General features: G+C 33.8%; 1 protein-coding gene across 3 annotated transcripts in view; it reads right to left on the reverse strand.

Moving 5' to 3' along the window:
- Window positions 1–22673, reverse strand: part of LOC120335852 (IgGFc-binding protein-like) — a 49924-nt gene that overhangs the window by 16493 nt on the left and 10758 nt on the right. For all 3 annotated transcript variants that reach the window (XM_039403467.2, XM_039403466.2, XM_078109715.1), the window contains exons 6-46: window positions 22012–22147; window positions 20171–20323; window positions 19711–19754; window positions 18711–18853; window positions 18337–18444; window positions 17933–18098; window positions 17594–17714; window positions 16152–16308; window positions 15943–16072; window positions 15756–15869; window positions 15576–15671; window positions 13715–13851; window positions 13137–13234; window positions 12715–12868; window positions 12230–12351; window positions 11761–11928; window positions 11177–11460; window positions 10790–10915; window positions 10481–10576; window positions 9991–10145; window positions 9761–9858; window positions 9508–9661; window positions 9036–9157; window positions 8716–8880; window positions 8104–8399; window positions 7645–7767; window positions 7416–7511; window positions 6529–6677; window positions 5196–5293; window positions 4814–4967; window positions 4091–4212; window positions 3465–3629; window positions 2990–3288; window positions 2691–2813; window positions 2485–2580; window positions 2230–2378; window positions 2033–2130; window positions 1792–1942; window positions 1551–1672; window positions 1094–1258; window positions 306–580 (exon numbers count right to left, since the gene is read on the reverse strand). In XM_039403467.2, coding sequence (XP_039259401.2) covers window positions 306–580; window positions 1094–1258; window positions 1551–1672; window positions 1792–1942; window positions 2033–2130; window positions 2230–2378; window positions 2485–2580; window positions 2691–2813; window positions 2990–3288; window positions 3465–3629; window positions 4091–4212; window positions 4814–4967; window positions 5196–5293; window positions 6529–6677; window positions 7416–7511; window positions 7645–7767; window positions 8104–8399; window positions 8716–8880; window positions 9036–9157; window positions 9508–9661; window positions 9761–9858; window positions 9991–10145; window positions 10481–10576; window positions 10790–10915; window positions 11177–11460; window positions 11761–11928; window positions 12230–12351; window positions 12715–12868; window positions 13137–13234; window positions 13715–13851; window positions 15576–15671; window positions 15756–15869; window positions 15943–16072; window positions 16152–16308; window positions 17594–17714; window positions 17933–18098; window positions 18337–18444; window positions 18711–18853; window positions 19711–19754; window positions 20171–20323; window positions 22012–22147 — 5928 coding nt within the window. The remainder of the gene's footprint in view (window positions 1–305; window positions 581–1093; window positions 1259–1550; window positions 1673–1791; window positions 1943–2032; window positions 2131–2229; window positions 2379–2484; window positions 2581–2690; window positions 2814–2989; window positions 3289–3464; window positions 3630–4090; window positions 4213–4813; window positions 4968–5195; window positions 5294–6528; window positions 6678–7415; window positions 7512–7644; window positions 7768–8103; window positions 8400–8715; window positions 8881–9035; window positions 9158–9507; window positions 9662–9760; window positions 9859–9990; window positions 10146–10480; window positions 10577–10789; window positions 10916–11176; window positions 11461–11760; window positions 11929–12229; window positions 12352–12714; window positions 12869–13136; window positions 13235–13714; window positions 13852–15575; window positions 15672–15755; window positions 15870–15942; window positions 16073–16151; window positions 16309–17593; window positions 17715–17932; window positions 18099–18336; window positions 18445–18710; window positions 18854–19710; window positions 19755–20170; window positions 20324–22011; window positions 22148–22673) is intronic.

Consider the following 22673-nt stretch of genomic DNA (forward strand, 5'->3'; position numbering starts at 1 on the left):
GCTTAAAATAAAGAACTATTCGCAGAAGACGAAATTAGGTCAACAAATAACCCATATCGACAAGTGTTTCACTACAACAAGACGGAAATCCAAGATTTACTGATAGGATGCTTCGTTAACAAGTTCATTAAAAGTGGGTGATATTTCAACTTGTTCGATGTTTTTCCTCAAAATAACTTTCAAGTAAAATACAATAATGCTGTTGCAGATTAATTTACACAAATTTGTTTTTTCGCAACGAAACGAGAATTTGGACTTTATTAAATTGGTGACGACAAAATGAACTAATATTATTCAAATCTTACTTATATTAGGGGTGTTTGGTCTTTCCTCCGTCTCAAGACAATCTTCGGTGTATTCACTAGCAATTCGTTCATAGTGGCCATCATTTTTTCCCAAGGCACACAAGTCAAATATACAATCATTGTAGAAAGATTCCGGCGCAACACGGTCATGACACGCCTTCCAACTTCCATCGGGATTGACAAGCTGCGAACATATTTTATTGTATTCACTAAACCGTTCGCAATTGTCCACTACTGAAGAGTTTAAAGTGCCAGGAGGTGGATCCAAGAAGCAGCTAAAATTTACAATTGACATGTTAGTTCGGCATGTGAAATATGTACAGGTATTTATGTTTTCTTGAAGCAACAATAAACTTTGTAATTAACAGTATAGTATACTTTTCGACCGAATATATTATAAACGCTTGTCATAAATAGGCTTTAAAACTGAAAACAAATATTAGTATTTGTCACTTTCTAACAAAAATCTGGCATAACATTGGACGTTTTTCCTTTTGTTTATTCAACGCAGTATTTTTTTTACATAAATTAATTTTCCCCAACAATTGAGTGTCTTTATCAGTGTTGACTTTATCAGTTTATCACTCATAAACCCTTCGATATTTTGATTTACTGCTTACCTTTCTTCACTAAATCTGGCATAACATTGGATGTTTTTGCTTTTGTTTATTTAACGCAGTATTTTGTTTACATAAATTAATTTTCCCCAACAATTGAGTGTCTTTATCAGTGTTGACTTTATCAGTTTATCACTAACAAACCCTTCGATATTTTGATTTACTGCTTACCTTTCTTCACTAAATTCGTTAATTTTCCAATGTCTTACGAATTTATCAGCTTCTGGTTCTAGCTTTCCCCGCGGTGTTGTAAAATCATTCTCAGGATTATCATCGAAATCTCCACACAAACCTTCGACTTTGTTCTTCAACTTAGCCCACGCCATCACACGTAATCTGTCATTGACAAAATCGTTCATTGAGACTACCAAACGCGTTCAATTTCTGAGTACAGAAACTAGACAGCAGTAAGAAACGAATAATAATAATAAAAGTGTCATTCATGCTGAACGAATCGAATCAGATTGTGTAGAAATGATATTTTAAAATACAATACAAGTTTATGGAACTTCTGTTACACGTGTACCTGAATGAATCTCATACAAGGCATCTAAGAGCACTCTCCTGATATGAAACATGCATAGCAATAACCTGGTAATGAAACAAAATAGTTGAAAAAAAAGTTTACCTATCGATACCATCCCATCTGACTACGAGACCAAAATCAAACTCAGCTACTGTGAATTTACCAACTTTACGAATTTGTACATTTCGAACTTTTGTGCCGGGTAGAACAACATCTCCGTTTATCTATAAAATAGAGCCCTCCATTAGTGAAAGTAATCGCACATTGTGAAGCCAGAAATATGATTCAAAAAGTTGACCAAATAAGTCTCAAACAGTAGGTCATTGATCAGATATAATCCCACCTTGACCACAGGACCAGCAGAAAAAGATACTCTGAAATCTCTGCCGACATCAATATGAACTTCCTTAACGTGAGATACAATTCGGTTTTCAGGAGGGGCCTCGTTCACAGCCACGACTCTAAATTTTTCTACGTCAGCGCCTTGCTTCGATCTGTCACAGAAAGTTCAAATTAATATTTCTCTGAATTTCAATCTTTTTTAATACAATAGATATATTTATATGTTGTGCATGTGATCATACCTAACCATTATGTAGGCACATGTCCCCATAGAATCAAATTTGACTCCGTCGAAGGTCTGGTAATGAGGATCAGTCACTGCTTTGCAAGTTGCTCGTCTCTAAAGTGGAAATAAAAAGAATATGAAATAGACTATATACGGGAATTGAGTCTGTATTGAACCCCTGGTTAAACTAACTCGATGTGTAAAACCACTCACTCTGATATGTTTCACGCAAGCCCTTGCACCTTCGTCGTTGAATCTACAACGCTGACCTTTCGGACATTTGTCACGTGTTGTACAGACCAGTTCTCCTTCCCCGAGGCAAGTACATTGTACTGTGCAATTGTCATTATTGTATGTGAACCCTGCAACATATGAGGTGGTGTTACATAAACTAGTTGAATGAGAACGAAAAAATTGTGAAGAGCAAAGACTTCGTGTTATAAAAAAAATAGATAAAATGGTTCGTACCTTTCTCGATATACCGTCCATCAACTTCGCATCCGCATTCTGATTCTGATACGCATACATCTCCAGATAGTAAGTATCCATCATCACAAACACAAGCTGAAATTTTTTAAATCAGATATAAAATCATGAAAACAAGCGTTTAAATAAATTGAACCTAGAATATAAAATTGAAATACTTATAGAAAGTAAAGATCATGGATACTTACTATCAACACATGCAGTTGATACTGCGCCACTTGTAATACATTTCTCTCCATGCTTATCATTGCAAGTAGGTTGACATGGTGATACACAGTTTTCAAAATGTGAATTATCCGAGCACAAAGCGGCTGAAAAATAATAAAAATGGCTAAAATCTTACAATTATTCTCAAAAATGAATTAATTGACAACATTTATAAATTAAGTCATAAATCCTGACCAATCAACTTAAATCTGTATGATATCCCCATAAGACTCTTTTGTAGCAAGAGTGATCGTAATTTAGTTAAAAACGATTCAAATACCTTCTTCTTCTGGCGTCCTGAAATCCAAATTTCCGGGTGGAACTTCGTCTGAAACAGCTTCTTCTCTGCAATCTTCAGTATAAGATGAAATGATTCTCTCTCTCATTGCTGGGTCACCCTTTGTAGCACACATATCAAAGACACAATCGTTGAATGTTGAATTAGGGCTTGTGATGTCGAAGCAATTTCGAAGCGGACTGTCTGGATCGATCAACAGTTGACAAGACCGTCTGTATTCTTCTAATTGTTCGTGGGATCCACAGAAGTGATCTGGAGTATCGGTGGTTGGATCTTCGCACCTGTGATATTGGTGGAATATGGAATATGGATTGTCATTCAGCATAACAAAATGAGTTAAGTAGCCGTCATGTCAAATTAAATAAACAATAAATTAAAAATTCTTAATATGTACAATAAACAGATTACATTAGCGATTCTAAGATGAATTTACTCTAATAACGATATAAACACTTACCCAGTAGTCTCGTATCCATCCACTCTCCAGCTATTTACAAATTCGTCGATTTCAGTCACCAAAGTACCGTCAGGAGTCATAAAATCGTTGCTTTGATCGTCGTTAAAATCGCCACATACACCTTCCATTGTTCCTTTCAAGCTTGCCCATGCCATAATACGTAATCTACAAATAGTGAGTATATTGAATAAAAAATAATTAAGGTATGCATTATATTTGCATTCGTCCTTGCGTGGCGTGTGTGGTGGAAACTGTTCGTAACCTGGGCACATAGAACATAACACAATCAACAGCAACAAAAAAACTTAGCTCCACATATCCAAATTTGACGAAAGTGTATTAATTTCAGAAGAAACTTAAAAAACTTATATTATGCAAAACGATAATACAGTATTTTCATATACATATCCACTAACATCGGAACAAGAAAACCAAATAGTGATTCTAGATAGTCAAGATGAATAAAAAAGTGCGAGGAGTTCAATTTGGAAATTTTGTAATCATCTCGGCAAAATAAACTTCTTGGAAATAAAGTGTCGCACTTTTAGATATCTTATACATTTTTTGTGGTTACAAAAATTTTCGCGTTATTTTCAAAAAATTTCAATTTTACTGTTTAAGTGTACCTGTCAATGCCATCCCATTTCACTACAAGATCGAAGGGAAATTTGGCAACAAAAAATCTTCCGATTCTTATAAATTCAATATCGTGAAGTGTTGTTCCCGATAAAACACGTTCTCCGTTTACCTACAATAATTAAAAAAGAATTAACAATCGTGTTCAACACTGGGACAAGTTTCTAGGTATTATCAAAAGATTCAAAAATGAGAACGCATTATATTTTATTATTCTATTTTTGTTTGTTCCAATACGCAGGCAGTCACTAATAAGGTATCTGCGGCGCTTGGAGCAAACAAGTTTTGGGTTTGCATAATCTACCAAATTTCTTCCATCGCTGACAAGATTGGAAGGCATAAGTCTAAACCACTGTAAGCATAACTTATAAATAAGACTAAAATGCTGAAGTTTAGCTTATTGCCAAAACAAAGCTAAAAAATCGCTCATAAAAATTGTTCAGTTTATCTCAAAATTCATAATTCACCAAATTTTAAGAAGCAAACATAGAAAAGTAGTTGAAAGAGAGAACATTTCGCACACAAAAAAACGACTTTGTTATATTTGGATCAAATAGATTATTTTTATGCATATTATTGGTCTGGAAAAAATTTGAAAAATCAAAAAAAACTTAAAATAGTATTTTCAATAATGAAAAAAAATTTTTGCATTTCGTTCCAAGCATACAAAAAATCTATAGTATCCATTTTGTTAAAAAGACGACAACACTTACAGTAACTACAGGGCCTGCTGTAAATCTAATAGTGATGTCATCTCCCACGTAAATGAAGACCTCTTTGACACTCGATACAGTTTCGTTCACGTTTTTTGGCTTCTCGTTGACCGCTACGATACGGAATGGCGTCACACCTGAATCCTCTTTGGTCCTGTGACGAAATCATTTATTATTGATTAAGTTAATTTAGGTAATTAACATTAAAAGTACGTACGTCATTGTGAATGTCGGACAATATTGCTTCCAAATCCTTTTTTTGTTATTTTGAATGAAAAACTTTAGCGTTGGCAGGGAAAAACAGGAATTTTGTTATAGCAGCGTGGTTAGAATCAATAATTAAATGTATTAGATTGTTTTTCATGATAAAATACCATCTTACTTTGCCATTACGTATGCACATAATCCCATGGAATCGAATCGCACTCCATCAAAAGTCATATAATGAGGATCAGTAACTGCTTTGCAAGTTGCTCGTCTCTGAAATAATAATTAATTGTATTACAGCACTTTGATAAATAAACTGATATACTTGTATAGAATTCAAATTCTAAAAAATTAATATACGGGTTCTATCTAACTATTGGTAGAAAAAAATTATAATTTTCTACAAATCAAGTTTCTTTTGTGTTTTATAATCTTTCTTTCATGAGTATAAAAGAAACAATAAAAAGACTAACGACTAGGTGAAAATTGTGATGCTTTTTAAAATGAATTCGTTAAACGCGTCATGCCAAACGTCATACAAATCAAACTTATTTCTATTGAATGGAAAAATACGCAAATGTCAAACTTTCCCGTTTTTCGGAGAACAGAAATTCGAACTCAAATAACCTATATAAATCATGAAAACGCCCAATAGGCAAAATTATAGACAAACTGACGCCACATCTGTCAAAATGTGGCGACTTTTTGACTATTACTTTATAATACCTTCCAGAAAAAAACATTCGAGGATAAATCGTAAGTAATCCTCGAATTAAAATAAACATAAAAACAAGACAATGCTTGAATGTAAATCAACAGTTTTAATCCGACAAAACGGATTACATTGCGGGTGAAGCTTCTGGGATTATTAGTTAGATAACCTGTGAGATGTAGCAACTTGAACATTGCCTGCTAGTCTTGGTATGGATAATGGCTTGTAAATCCTTGAAACTACATGAGCTAATTAATTGGCTTTTATCTAATTTCGGAAGCTATGGACAACAGAATGATGACCTCATGTTGTTGGTCATTAATTCTCCTACGCGTAAGAATGTAGCGCAAACACTGAAACCGGGGAGTTGTCGTCCATGTCACAACATTTGCTTAGCATATAGTTTGTCAAAGATAATATTTATTCCTTATAATTTTTGAACTGATAAGAATACCAATAGTTTGCGTACTAACTTTTATCGTATTTTGTAGAGTTAGGAGAACTGATTTACTACCAAAAATAGGTTTTTAGATTAATGTTGGAAATATATCCGTTTTGGGGCTTAGACGATATGCACCTTTTTTCATCGTGACATCAATTTTATCACAACTAAAACGTTGAATCTAAACAGTAAATTCAATATACAGTCCAGTCCAAGGTTAAAGGTTTTTGATTGCGTAACCAATGACACATGTTTTGATAAAATGAAAAATATGGATAGCCAACATATTGTTAACCTGTTTTGAATTTTGCATATCCAGTAAATATATATGAAAAATAAAATGTCATTTCATACCCTGACATGATCTATGCAACCTCTGACCCCTTCATCGTTAACTCTACAACGTTGTCCTACAGGACATCCATCACGTGATGTGCATACCAATTCTCCTTCTCCAAGACAAGAACATTCATTGGTACAGTTGCGATTGAAATATGTGAATCCTGTTTACAATTTCGATGTAAATAATAGTTGATAAAGCCAACTTGGCTACTAACTAAACTAATTATATTTCCATACGGCAAGATTTCGAAAGTGTATCCAGTTCACTCCTTTATACCATTTAATCTATATTACGCCAATTAGGCTTCAGTTGAAAACCGCTTTTGAAGTGTCTCTTTCAATGTTTATACCAATGCAAAAAAGCAAAATAGAAATTCTCCATTCATTCTCAAATTTTTGGAACAATTTTACATCAAAATGAGCCAGATTTATTTTGGCAACTTTGTCGCTGCGTGTAATACGGAAATGTGTAAACAAAATTAGACGCGAAAAACATATTTTGTTAGCAATGATTTAAAAGGAAAAACAACGTCTCACATACATATTACAATATTTTATAAATATTTCATATTTTCTGTTAATAATGATTAATTTAAGATGTTACCTCTCATTTTATCATTATGAATGCTTATATTATTTTGTTACATGCGCCGATTTCACATTATTTTTTTTATAAAATTACTGGCAATGCATATAATGTAAATATTTTATGGTATGAAATGCTTGAAATATAATGTTTAATTTCTTAGCTACAAAATATATTTTGTTTCGTATTTATAATTTTTATTACCATACAAATATTTTCAATTTACAGTTATTTGACCCCGATACAAGTATGACAATGCATGATTGCATATAAAAATGCACACCAACAAAATGAACCCTAAAAAGCAATATACCTTTTTCTACGTAACGTCCTTCTATTTCGCATCCGCATTCAGATTCTGCTATGCAAGCATCACCAGATAAAACATATCCTTCGTCACAAACACAAGCTATAGAAAAAGTGAAGTAAACAGTTTTGTTACGGTAATATTGACTAAATCATAACTAAATATGTATAAAAGTAGCAAGCAAATGTCTTAGACATATCGTTAGGGGTTGATTAAATTTTTAAAGAAATCTCACCGTCAACGCATGGAGTTGATAAAGAATCGCTTGCAAGACATTTTTCACCATCTTTGTCCGTGCATGTTGCTTGACATGGGGAGGTACAGCTTTCAAAATGAGAATTTTCTCTACACAAAGCAGCTGTGAACAAAGAGATAAGTTTGTATACATAGGAAAAACAAGATATACAGTGACAGAAAACTTTGTGTCATACATAAATACTACTATGTACAATTTTTATGTCATACCATGAATTAACACAAAAAGTAAATAACTTAGATTACCATAGTATCGTTTTCCATAAAAAAAATACTTGAAAATTATTAATATGCATATTAAATATTAGGAAAATAAAACATTTTGTATTTGTTTATTACAATAAAAAATTAAATAAATTTTCAACTATTGGAATAATTTCATATATATACATATTCCAATTTTTCACATTCTCATGTTAACAATAGCATACGCCAGTACCTTCTTCTTCCGGTGTTCTAAAATTTAAATCTCCAGGAGGGACTTCGTCAGACACTGCATCTTCTCTACAATCTTCAGTATAAGAAGAAATAATTCTTTCTCTTATTGCTGGGTCACCATCGGTAGCACACATGTCGAAAACGCAATCGTTGTAAGACGAATTGGGATTTCGAATTTCGAAACAGTTAACCAAAGGGCTGTCAGGATCGATCAGTACTTTACATTGCTCGCGATACTCTTGTAACTGATCATCAGATCCACAGAAGTGATCAGGCTGCGATGGAAGATCTTCACATCTGTAATGTAAATTCAAAAATAAATAATGTCGGAAGTTTTTTATATGAAATAAATTAGACGGGAGTTGTTTCAGACCGTCTTTGTCTATTTTCTGGTCGTTATTAGATCACCCAGCAATTCAGGATTCGGGTGGACAATGCATTACGGAAATGATTTTGAAGTAAGAACTGCGTTGTCCAATGTCAATGTGTGAACCAGATCGCAAGAGGATTTTGGATATTCTCTGTTCAATTTGACACCTCCTGTCCCTTTTCGAGCATTACAGTGTATACTAACACAAATTGTAATATTTATAACAGCAAAAATATAACATACCCTTCCGTTTGATATCCAGGTTCAATCCAGCTGTTAACAAATTCATCAATCTCCGTTACAATTGTACCCTCAGGAGTCATAAAATCGTTGCTCTGATCGTCGTTGAAATCACCACACAGTCCTTCCATCGTTCCTTTTAATCTCGCCCAAGCCATGATTCTCAACCTTTGAAGTGGAATAAAAAACATCTAATTTTCTAGAACAAGAGAATCTATCATTTTCTGGGGCGAAAGAATCTCTCATATTTAGATGCGAGAGAAACTCTCGTATTTGGAAATTTCGTATTTTCGATTGGATCAGATAAAAATCTATTTTCTTACCTGTCTATTCCGTCCCATCTTATGACAAGTCCAAACGGAAATTCCACCACAAAGAATCTACCAACCATTCTAAACTCGATACCATTTAGAGTTGTCCCAGCTAATACTCGCTCGCTGTTAACCTTGAAAATAATGGCATAAGAATTGAGAAAATGAATAAATTATTCGTAATAATTTCAGTCGGACATTAAAAAATTAAGCAATATTGTTCTGATAGCTTGAGATTATTATACGATTTCTTGTTATCACACTGCTATAGATGTCATTCAATGCATCTAACAATGTTTCTACTGTAGACAGAAATCGATATTTTATCTGATATGCAGAGTTGTTAGCAAAGTATGAATGCATTGAACCTCATTTACAACAACAGATATTGTTTTGGGTTATGTATTAGTGCTATCGCTTTATCACAATCATATATTAAAAATTATGAAAAAAAGTGTATGTCAAAGCAATGAGAAAAACTTACCGTTACGTTTGGTCCAGCTGTAAATCTAATAACTATGTCATCGCCAATGTACGCATATACTTCTCTCACACTGGAAACGGTTTCGTTGGCGTTTCTTGGTTTTTCATTTACGGCTACTATCCGGAAGGGCGTCACATCCGCGCCTACTTTGCTCCTGAAATAAGTAATAAAACCACGATCAAATCATTGGACAAATTTCAACTTATTCTAGAACTAATGAGAAAATAATCTCAAGAACTCAAAACATTCTTACTTCGCCATGACGTAAGCACACAATCCCATAGAATCGAAATTTATTCCATCAAAAGTCAAATAATGTGGATCGGTGACCGCTTTGCATGTTGCTCGTCTCTGCAATAACAATAATTAATTTACTGGAAAGAACAATTAGAGCAATTTGGATTAAACATGGTAGGCAAGTTATTGTTATAGTGTATATTATATGACACAATACTACACTATTCTATACATATTAAAGTATACCCTTGGTCTTGTGAAACATTCAAAATAGCCATCTCCTCTTTGTTGGCATCTGTCTCGATTAAGTTGACATCCGCCAGGAGTAGGCCCGCAGTTCAAATTGTCTGGTCCTTGGCAAACGCAAGTTTGAGTACAATCAGCAATAGCGAATGTAAAGCCTGTTGGAAATGATAAAAAATATGTTAATAATGACATTTACCACTATATACAACATTTCTGGTAACAAGGCTAAAGCGTTGGAATTACGTCACAAATATGATGGCCAAAATAACAAATAATCGTATTTTAATATTAAAAATTTATATTACCAAACAAAAGTTTACAATTTTATCAGTTCGCTATAAATACTATGAAATTTTCAGTAGTTTTTGTTTACGGTATAAAATAGAATACAATAGCGTTTTTGTTTTAATATACCAACTTGAAATAGGTTAGCTTGAAACTGATGAAGTAAATATCTTAGAATACAAAAGTTGATGTTGCCGAACTCTACCTTTCTTTTCATAGCGACCATTAACATTACATCCACAATCTTCAGGTTTTACGCATTCATTACCAGACAAAAGTAATCCATCGGCGCAGACACAACCTTAAAATAAAAAAGCAAGTGTTTTATTCATATTACATTGCCTAAAGAAAGCAGATTCAATCAACTGACCTAAGTAAAAAAAGCAATTCAAACTGATCAGCATAAATATTTATATGTATATTTTGGAAATGCTCTGCTAGTTGCAATAAACCGACATTAAGTTGCCAATTGGTTGATTAACATCAAACTGATTCGACAAGTATGAATCTTTACCTTCAACACAAGTTTGTCCAAGTCTGTTAGGTTTCTTTTCTCTGCATAGTGAACCAGTAGGATCAGAACAAGTCGGTTGGCATTGCTCCATGCAGCTATTGAACGTACCATCGATACAAGTTTGAGCTGAAATTGAGTTAATTAAAAAATATAACTTGTGTTTTCATAATGACTTTTGCAGTTGAGTTTTGTGCCTGGTGATATTCATATTTCCATTCTGCAGTTATTTCATTTCTGCATGTATAATGGACTGTGAATTAAAACATTATTTACAAAAACTGTGAAACTCGCGATATCAAGAATTTGACCCAGAGATGATATTGCAAACATGTTTATGGCCAATAAGATTCAATAAAATTAATGCTATATTAATATATTTTAACGTACGCATCCCCTCAGTATCTCTCCATTCTTGTGGTCTTCCACTTTCTTCCAAGCAATCGTGAGTGTAAGATGCAAATGTTCTTTCTTTTATCGTGTTATTTCCATTATAAGCGCAAAGATCGTAAACGCAATCCCTTGCAGCTTTGACTGGATCTACATATTGGTGACAGGAAGCGAACGACCCTTTTGGATCAGTTAAAGCCCTGCATTCTTCTTGGTACCAAGCAAGTGAAATAGTATCGGTGCATGGTGGCTGCGGAATCTCAGTGCCGGGATGGTCGAAACATCTGTCGACCAAAAGCGAAATGTTATATAAGTGCTTGCAAATATGCCAAATGAAAACAAGCAGAATAAAGACCAGGAATCACAAAAACGATACGTATGCTTGGCTTTGTTTAAAACAAACTTGATTTGATTATTATATATTGAACAGAGATTGAACAATTTGATAATTTCAAAACCACCATTTTATATGAAATTTCGTATTCAATTTTGAAATAGAAATATGCATACTAACACCTATACACAAATTTTCAAATACCAAAACTTTACGAAATGAACGTAGACTCAAAAAAAATCTTATTCACCCTTCTGTTCCGTATCCCTCGATTCTCCAGCTTTCAGCAAACGATCCGGGATCAGGTAGATTTTCTTCTGTTGGTCTGACGGCAAAATCATTGTCAGGATTGTCGTCAAAATCGCCACACAAACCTTCAACCATATAACGAAGCGGAGACCAAGCAGTGATACGAAGTCTGATAAGAATTAATGTAATATTCATGGTTCAAAATAGGTTTCAGTAATTTACTATATTCATGGGATGCTGGAAATATTTGAATTTAGTTGATTTATTTGTTCAAAATTTATGATTCAAGCTAAACTGCTAAGTTATTATATCTGTCTTGCAATAAGCTCTTTTGTTTGCTTTATTACAATCACTGATTTTGTCCCTCGTAATTTTAGCTATAGTAATACGAAGAATTTTGGATAACTTTTGGGTTAAAATTTTGATCTTTAACATATTTTTTTCAAGCCGTATAATAAAAATAGTATTACCTATCCACACCGTCCCATCTGACCACAATTCCGAAATGAAAATCGGCTACGACAAATTGTCCAACTCTTCTAACATCAACACCATGTAAACTGCTTCCGGGGTTAATGACTTTGTCGTCAAGCTACGCAATAAAACAATGAATTCGTACAAATTACTTGATCTAATTTCTGAAATTAGATGAATGGAGTTGCATTCGATCTGGTGCAACTCATCAATCATCTCGCCCATGGCTTAAGTAATTGGTTATTTCATGATACTAAATTTCCCGATGCTTGACAGTTTGTGAAATTCAGCTGACCAATAGTATGGAGACTCGATCAAGTTGGTTCATTACGTCTCGTACAACATATGTTGATTGAATTTTAAAAATTTTAAAACTGAATCGCTCTCATGATGAATCGATTAGTATAAGAACAGCTTACAAAAAGCATATAATAAATAGGTACTTTATACTCGATGATTTGGTAGCAAACAATATACTTACAATTACTATTGGCCCTCTCAAGAACGTCAAAGTATGTCCGTCGCCAAAGTGAACGTGAACTTCTTTCACGTGTGTTGCATTTGCGTTTACTGTGGATTGTTCATTCACTGAGATCACAGTGAACGCTGTTGCTTTGGTTGCGTTTCGTTTTGACCTAAATTCGAATAGTTGGATGAGTTTGTACAAAAACTTTACTTTCATATTTTATGTTATAACAATAGGAGAAGCCATGCAGAAGGGGTAATTTGAACGATCGGAACCAGCACCACACTCGAGCAGAATGCAACGGGACAATGCTATTCGATTGCAATGTTTTTAAAATCAGAAAATCTGACGTCAGATATATTAGAAAGTGATCAATAAGTAATCAAATCAGTTAACGAGAAATGATGTTGTGTGCAACAACATGAATACTTTCTTACCTGACCATAACGTACGCGCATGTTCCCATTGAATCAAATTTAGTCCCGTCGAATGTTTGATAATGGGGATCAGTCACTGCCTTGCACGTTGCACGATTCTACAAACAGATTAGATATAATTAATATTTAGTTTATTATTTGCTATTCAATGCAAAGATACAAGCCACTTGGTTTCCTGGATGCGGCATGCAGTGAAAATTTTATTAAAACATGGATTTATATATACCTACCAAATAATTTAATCAAGTATATAACATTGGGTGGTTTATATTAAATTTGTTGAATATTTACGACCCTGAGGCTAGAATATTATAAAAATGAATATTCGGTAGTCGCGTTATCAATCTCCATCTAAACAAAAAAAATTCCGTATCAAACTATACCTGGTATCTGAATAAACAGATAAAGACAGTAACACCGTCATGTAAATGCAAAATTTCTTGGTAATTTCACCAAACAGTAAACAAATCAAAATTAAACTGCGGATGACAAGCGGTTTTGTGCACGTTGACTGGATAATCTCAGTAATCAAAAGTTTTGTCATAATATACCTGTATAATTGAATTATAAGTTCTTACCCTCAACTTTTCGATACAACGATGAAATCCATCAGTTCCTTTCGTACAATTAGCGCGACGACTGCATGGATCTACGTCTTTGCAGCCTTCACCACATATACATTGTCTTTCGCAGCCTTCTAGTCTGTATGTGAATCCTGGAACGATGTAGAAAAGGTTGAAATGCTAAATTCGTTTATTATTCAGAAAGTTGTACGTTGAGATCAAGATTTTATTGCTTGGTGACTATTAGTGCTCTTTTTTGGACTTGCAAAGGTTTTCCAAATTTTCAAAATACGTTTTTATATCGATTATTTTTTTGGTGCAACGAAGAATCAGAGACACAAATTCTTTTCGACATTGATACACTCTGACGAAATTTGAAATAACGCTGCGTCATCTACCATTTCTTTTAACACACAAAATCCAAGATTTTACACCGATATCAAAAATTAAATCCCAAGTATGTCAGCATGTCACGTTTTTTTTTTTTATAGTTGCATGGTACATTATTAGTCAGTGTTTTAGACCCCAATTATATATTTCGATGACAAGAAACCTTGTTACCTAAATGAGTTACAATACAATCTTAATCACATCTCATTAATGATTGAAAGTGTCATAATATAAAAAGATATGACCTTTATAAACTAGAGTCAAATAGCAGTAATTGAACAATAGATTGACCCTTCTATCTACTTTATAAATGTCGATGTGATTTTTTATAATACGAAATTATCAAACTCATTTGTATTGATCTGAACCCCTTCAAAGTCCTGATTTTGATAAAGACCTGGCGACTAAAACTCGAAACAAACACGTGGTAGTGCTTCGATTCCATACAAAAAAAAAATTGTGGTGAATATTCTATAAACGCAGCAAGTTAACGATACTATTAATTTGAATTAAAAAAGTTTACATACAATAGGCTTCAACGTAGCAGAAGAAAAATCAAGACAATAACAGTTATTATTTGATGGGAGACCAATAATTGAAACTGATCGATTTGACGATCTAAAATACGGTAGCGTAAATTAGTTACCGTACCCGGATATCCTATCCATAATTTTATGAAACACGAAACCCTTGCTATAGCGGTTTTCGGTCGTTTGGTATTTTTTAACAAAAGAATATAAATGCCAATTCATTTAGCAAGTTTCGATACTATGTTTTTCTCCTTTACATCACGTTACTTTATCTGACGGGTGATAACATCTTGTCTATTGTTATTCATGATGCCTGTATTTGGTAATTGAGTCGATTTTAACCACTAGTCTAGTGCGTCACCTAATAGTCAAAGTAATATCCAGTATCTAGGGATTTAACAACTATATGCCGCAATTTTGACGTCATAATCATCCAAAGACCGACAAACGAATATCGCTAACACAACAGTTTTGGGCCGGTGGTGATTTCTATTTACTTAGTTGTATATGAACCCATAAATTTAATCCACGGAGGAGTAAGAATTGAAAACACATCATTGAACAAAAATGGTATTCAGTTGTGACCATGGGGATTATTAAAATATGTAATACCATATTTATGGTGACAAATACCATTTAATCTGTAATACAAAAAATTAAATTGAGTCAATATACCACATGATGTGAAAGAAACATAATAGTTTCATAACATTGATATGTGATGATATTTTTCACGTTATCATTTCTTCGAACAGAAACGTAGTAATCATGAATGTAGAAGTTCAACTATGATAGTTTCCCAGTGCGCAAACCTTTTGCAGGGTAATGTAGTTCCAGAGTTAAGAAATCCAGAGTTAAGAAAAAATAAAATCAGTATATTCAGTGGAATGTTTAAAATCAACTTCGCGTAAAACTAATCAGGCGATCATGACAATGAAAAGCACTAAAAATCTTACCTTTGGGATAATAGATATCATTGATAATGCATCCACACTCTGATTCAGGAACACAGACACTTCCAGATAATATGTATCCCTTGTTACAAACACATCCTGCAAAAACAGATACATTCGGTTAATTGGCTAGTTCGATGCCTGACAAGAAAAATACAAATATGCTATTTTCCAAATCCATACCTTCAATGCAACTATCTGATGGTGTAGGACTGATAGTAGATATCGAATCGGCACACGTAGCGGGAACTGTGGGTGCACATCTTTCGTAGTGAGAATTTGGTTCACATTCAATTGCTGTAATAAAAAGATATCCGTTGTTATATAACTATATAACTCAGGTATTTGAACAAAGAGGAAAATCACGCACAAATTCCCAACTGCACTCTCCAGTCACAAACTGTAATTGACTCCCGTTGACAAGCATCCGCATACGCTCTCACGAGAACGTCCAAAGCGGTGAAGTCATCAGCAGATTGGCAGAGTACATTGACGCAATTCTGTAACAAAAATCAGATTTTTACTTTCAAGACCACTCATCAGGTCAAATGTCAGCAAAATGTTCAAAATTCTACGCACCTCATAAAAGTTCTTTGGCTCAATTACGTCATGGCACAATGCAAAGCACCCTTGGTCGCTTTTATCGGTGATGATGCCGCATTGTGAGATAGCCTTGCTCAATTCACTTTCGCTACAAACCGGTTCGTCTCTTAGTTGTTGAATACCGTTATTACATCTGTACATAGTTAATGTATTGAATTAATTCGGAAAATGGTAAAACAAAGTAGACCAGTCTATATGGCAATACTAATTGTGGAAGAGCGAGCCTGTTGAGTTTCCTGTCAAGGCATTACATCTGAAAATTACAAAACCGCGACAAAAGATGAATTATTTTTAAACTTGTAATCCTTAGAGTGTTCTCTTGTTAGATGTTAAGTTATTTAAATGAGTAATTATATAGGAATGTAAAACCTTAAAAATGTAATAAGCACTGCCCAATAGAACGTCACACTTGTTTAGGCTTAAAACAAATGAGTTTTATTGTTTTGACAAAATAAAGGGTAATAATATAATTCTTCTTAGCAACGGATTTAGGCGTAACAAATCACAAATCCGATAATATGGTATTTTAAACAAACTACGTAAATGTATGATTAATATGTGGTTTTAATTCAATAATAATTTCTATACACGCTGAAAGTTTCACAGGATTAAAATTTTTATTCGGTGATTATTTACTTCTCTACCTTGGACCGATTGGCGTAAAGTATAAAGAATTTGCTACCGACTATAATGCATAAACAACTCACGAATAATACGCGATTACTACTTGATTATTCAAGTTCACTAGGAAAATATTATACAGGTAGTCCTCGACTTACGACGTTGTTCCGTTCTTGAGACGTGGTGTAACCCGAATTTCAGTGTAAGTCGGAACATTATACTGTACAGTACATAAATTACTCTATACATATCGTACTGTATTGTAAAGTATGGCACAGTAATAAAATGTACAAATAATGCAAAAAGTACGATTTAAATGAGGAAAACCAATGAGCCCACAGAACTGATTTTCTTGATCACAATTATCCAGTTTAAGGGCTTAGATATTACAGTACAGAATTATATTTTATATTTTTTTGGAAGTGCGTTCGTAACCTCGAAACAGGGTAAGTCGCGACCGTCGTAACCCGAGGACTCCCTGTATACTTATATTTCAAAAGTTTTTTCGACCCGTCTGGCGCAAAAGACTTCAATTATTAAAAGTGCATTTATCTACGTTCGAATTACTCTCGTAAACTAACGAAATTGTGTATGAATAAATGTGTCCTATAGTTAGTACATATCTGTTGGCCAAATTTTCACTCCAAGTCAAATCAAAAGTTCAGTACTGCAATGCGCGATACCTTCCATTTTGTCATTGGCGTGATTGTTTTCAACTGATTTAATAAAGTAGTAACGTTTGCATTGCAGTGTTCAAAAGTTTGTTTCATGTCATATAATAAAATACCGCCACTTACTTTCCCCCTTCTTCATCTATTTGGAAACTAGCAGCTAATTCTGCTTCGTTACTTGCAATTTGAATACCACCACGCATAGATAAATCATCCATAGATTCACCATTGAAGTTTCCGCATAAACCTATAGATACGTAAGTATCATAATATTGTGTCAAAAGCCGTGGTATTATCACGTAATAATTTTACGCAACTTGGTCTAGACTAGCTATTGTACAGTTACGACACAAGAAGAAAATGCCATGAACGTGACATACGTAACTTGTAATAAGAGAACGCCTATATATATAAATGTAAAAATATTATCTAAAATTTAAAAAATAAGACATCGGGGGCGCTAACCTTCAACTTGTCCTGCGTAAATTTGAGGTAACTGTACAGATAGGGTCCCATCGTCGATGTGAATACGTAGAGCAAGAGATATTCCGATGTTAATTCCACGCCCGCTTTTTTCCACACGCAACCCTGATCTCAAACGGATAGGCAAGCTTACAGCCACGCCGTCAAGCTGCAAAAATGATGCAATGACAATAAATAAGAACCTTGACGAGTTAAAAGGCTTAATAAGATATTGTATACGTACACCTGATACTGTGTAAATTTATCATGACTTGGGCGGTAGAATTTCGTATATATAATAGGTAATGTATTTTGATCCAAAACCTCCAAGTCAGTTAACACTGTAACAATTAGCGACTGCATCAACCCTGGTGTAATTTCCAATTATAAAAGCACCCTTTTCTTACGTAAACGTTTCTTTTCCCATCAATTGTGACTGTTTGATTATACACATTAACTTCTAGAGTCCCGATACGGACTGCTGTATTAGCTGCTGGAGTCTCTTCATTCGCAAGCTGTGAAAAATTAGAAAAATTCTGATATATTTGTCTGGATGGCAATATGATAGATTAGTTCAAACTTTCGGACAAGACAGTCTGGTGATTCTCATATACAACAGCAAAACAGCGTTTACTTGGCATCAAAGAATTAAATTTATACCTAATTTTGACTGGCATTATAAAACTCTTTTGAGCATTTTAAAATAATGCGTTTTAGAACGTTGAACATATGGCACTGTATATATGTTTTAGCCGATATAAAAAAATGAATAATATCTCACTAAAACACTGAAAGGTGTAAGTCCAGCTGTAGGCGAAGGTATCGTTCCAATGAGTTGATATTTACACATTCCATAGAAATTATATCTGGCTTTGTCGAATGTGATGAAATGAGAACCTCCAACTACTGCACAAAACGAGGTTGCTGAAACAACAAATGTTCGGTTATTATATGATTAAAATATTTTGATAGAGAAAATAAAACATCAGTAAGATGACTATTTGAAAGTCCCACATCACAGACTGAACTATCAGATTTGAATATTAAAAATCAATACACAAAGATATGGTACCAGTAAATAGTACTCTGGTCAAGTACGCGTTCCTTCTTATGACATACGCCCTAAAAATAGCAATTTATAGCTTGATTTATCGTTTTAAGCATACCTATACCGTAAAATATTACGTTATGCTCACTTTTTGGGGAAAAGAAAATAATTCCCATTCGCATATTCATTTATTTAACGAAGGCACAAACTATTTTTTTTTTATGAAATACTCGCTTAATCTTCCAGGCGCCGCTTTATCCGACGTATGGAACAAAATATTTACATATTACGTGAATTTTGGCACTCGTTTGATAATATTTGCTAAAATATAATCAATTACAGAAACAAATGGAGACTTTTGGATTTAACACACTCCCAGATTATAAAATATCAATCCAAATTAAGTCTATAATCTGCACGATATGTGACAGAGTGGGCCCAAATGCAAGTTCAAAAACTTTGTTAGGTTTACATTCCTATGCCAGTAATTTTAGGAATTGCCAAAAGTGAGTAATATGCGTGTAATCAAGTGGTGGTTAGTTGGTAAACCAAATTTATGTTGTGGCTGAGTGGTTTCTAGACTTCAAGCTTTAATAAACCTCATCTTATTATCAATGTGTCATGCTTCATTTAAAAGATGTGCAACTACGCAATTCAAGTAATCTTGTGGCTTTCTCTCAGAGCGTGTCAAAAGGTAATTGTGAAATTTCAATCAAAATAGATTTGGCATTACCTTTTGGAACTTCGACTGTGATGCAAATCTGTTCCGACAGAACTCTAAAAATAAAATCCAATTGTTGAAAACCAAATAGAAACTCGATTGGAGTCAGACTGTAGAATCTATTGATAAGTGAATTTATTTCGAAAGCCATACAAAGAACGCTATAATATGAAGAGTTTTTGAAAATGAGTAAAATTATGTAATGGACCAATATAAAGTGAATTACATTTTTCGTTGCTAGTATTCAACTTTTTGTCATTGTTTTAAATTATTTTTTTGATTGAGTGATGCTGTTTTTACAGCATCAGTTCACTGACGAACACAACAAGTATCTCAAAAACATCGCTATATTCAACGATCTACATTTAGAAAAAGAAACGAGCCAAAATGTAGGAAGATGCTTTAAGTAAATAGCAATTTATATGGAAATATTATAATTGATAATAGCACAAAGTGAATATTAAATGCAAACCCATTTGAACTCCTTCCTGTCACACAGATGAGATTCGAACCGTCTTGTGCTGGTTCGGGTGTCCAAGTAATCTCGGTATGATAGACTTCACCGACTTTCAAAATTGGCGATTTTCTTACTCCAATCGGAGCGATTAAAATGAAGTCGTCAATGCTGGGAAGGAATTAAACAGTAAAGAATGTTAAACGCCCAATTAGTGACCTCTTGGCGACACATTACCACCAAACAAATGTACGATTAGCTGGACTTCTTTATAAACAATTTATAGATAATCGGAGATTGGTATGACCAATTAGTGGTCACATTACGAAGGCAATGTTGAAATGATGTGCAGAACACAATGAATTAATTGTATTTAAAATAAATAAACGGTATCTAATGATTCGGATGAGTCAGATAAACCCAGTTGTTATTAGACGCTTCAAGTTTCACATTTAATTCGCATGATACATAAATACACATATTTGACAGCCATCGTCGACTCCACTACCCTTTCAATAGTCCCGTCAGTCCGATCACTCTGGATAGAACTATTGCAGAGATGGCGAACCATTGTCCCACCATACTATGGTCCGCCAATATACAAGGTAATGCAAAAAACATTCCAACATTTTAGTTATAGAAATTGATAGTAAAACCACTTGGAATGCGGTTTGAAAAACAAAATTTTATAGACTTGAATGAACGACTACAAAAATCTGAAAAGTCAATCCAAAAAGTACATTTTCTTCAAGGTGGAATAATTTTCCTACAAACTCTTTTGACGCCATGATTTGAGGTAGCAATATAAAGGCTTTTTAGTAATACATTTACATTTTCATTTCAGTTATTTTTCATTTATTTCCGATTGATTATTTATCTATGACCCACTGTCTTCCTTTATGACAACAAAAAGGTAACTCTTGACCTATCCAATAGGACAGGTTTGCCATCCTTGCCATTGTTCAGCGACACAAACCCATATAAACAATACTCGGAGATTCATTAATTGACTCACACAGAAAATACGCATGTAATTTCTGACAGTTCATAATTCACGGTTCCGGTACCCTGGTACTCATTTATTATGGGAATAACCCTATATTAAATTTGCCGGTGCAGATATTATATACTACTTTGAAGTTACTTATATGACAGGTAATTTAATGTAAAGTGGGTTAGGTTAGAATAGGAGACCACTTAGTTCTGGTGGTTTTGTAAAATGTATTCTGAGAAGTAGAGATTTCACCAAAAGAATATCTTTATTTAATCAGACAAATAATAATATGCTACAAATTTATCTCCCCTGAATTTATTAGTGAATTGATGAGTGATCAACTGTAAAGGTATATGTAATTATTATCATATAAGTTCGTATAAAGTTGAGCACACATATAATTATCACGTTTGTTCTATCACGAAATAAAGTAAATTGAAATACCATTGCGGATAACGTGTGGTGTGGGAAATGCTAAGACTCAATTAAATTTTACCGAAAGCGCAATATGAAAAAGAATCGGGTACATTGCTTCTGTAAATAATTACATTAAAAAAGTTGCCCGGCTAGTTATGATGCCGTATGGTTTGATAGAACGTGAGGACAGAACGAGATAAAGTATTCAAGTATAAAATCACTGTTTTTTTTTTCAGTAAACTACCAAAAATGTTCAAAATTGCACTAAACGATCCTACACAGCAATAATTTTAGGTTGAAACGGTTTGTATAGTAAAAGGAATCACATATCTGTATTTAACCTAACCACAAAGTTGATGTCTATTAGTTTTTACATTATAAATTAGTTGCGTTTATAAAATTCCGTGAACTACGTAAATGAAATTATTGATCGATTAATACAGCATACCTGCTAGTCGCGTCACACGGTGTGCTCGTTACTGTGAAAGTGAAATTGCGACCTGGTCTGACCTTTACTGGAATCTCTGGTGGAATTGATGTTTCAATCATTGGTTTTGCAAAACACAATTTTGGTGGATCTTTGACTGGAAATTTGAAAAGTATTGTCAGATACGGGTTGAAATTTCCACAACGTATAATACAAAAAATTATGACTTTATTCCATTAAATTATTAGAATGCTTTGAAAGTTACGATACAGTATTCAATTAGCAATGGAAAAAGCTGAATTGAATCTTTCTGCTCTATTTCCAGGGTAGCATAGATCCATAGAACATAACCTGGTGAGGCTTTCCATCGACTGTCAGTCTGTAATTATATCCAAACGCTTTATTTATTAGCTGAGCTTATTGCAATGAAAACACAATTGCAGGTACTGTACAGTGCAAATTGGGCAACGATGTGATACACGCTTTACCCGGAATACGCAATACCCGCCGGGAACGTATTTTAATGCACTATAGAAATCGAAGATAATTTAATTAATAAAGCAGTGAAGGTTAAAAGATATCACCTATTCCAGAATAAGCAAAATGACAAATTTGCCAAGCACGCAAGTTTCTGTCGAGCATGTAATATAAATGCTTTAAAGGCTTATTGCAAATGACGTTAT

Source organism: Styela clava, chromosome 2, assembly GCF_964204865.1.
Source record: "Styela clava chromosome 2, kaStyClav1.hap1.2, whole genome shotgun sequence".
NCBI classification, from domain to species: domain Eukaryota; kingdom Metazoa; phylum Chordata; class Ascidiacea; order Stolidobranchia; family Styelidae; genus Styela; species Styela clava.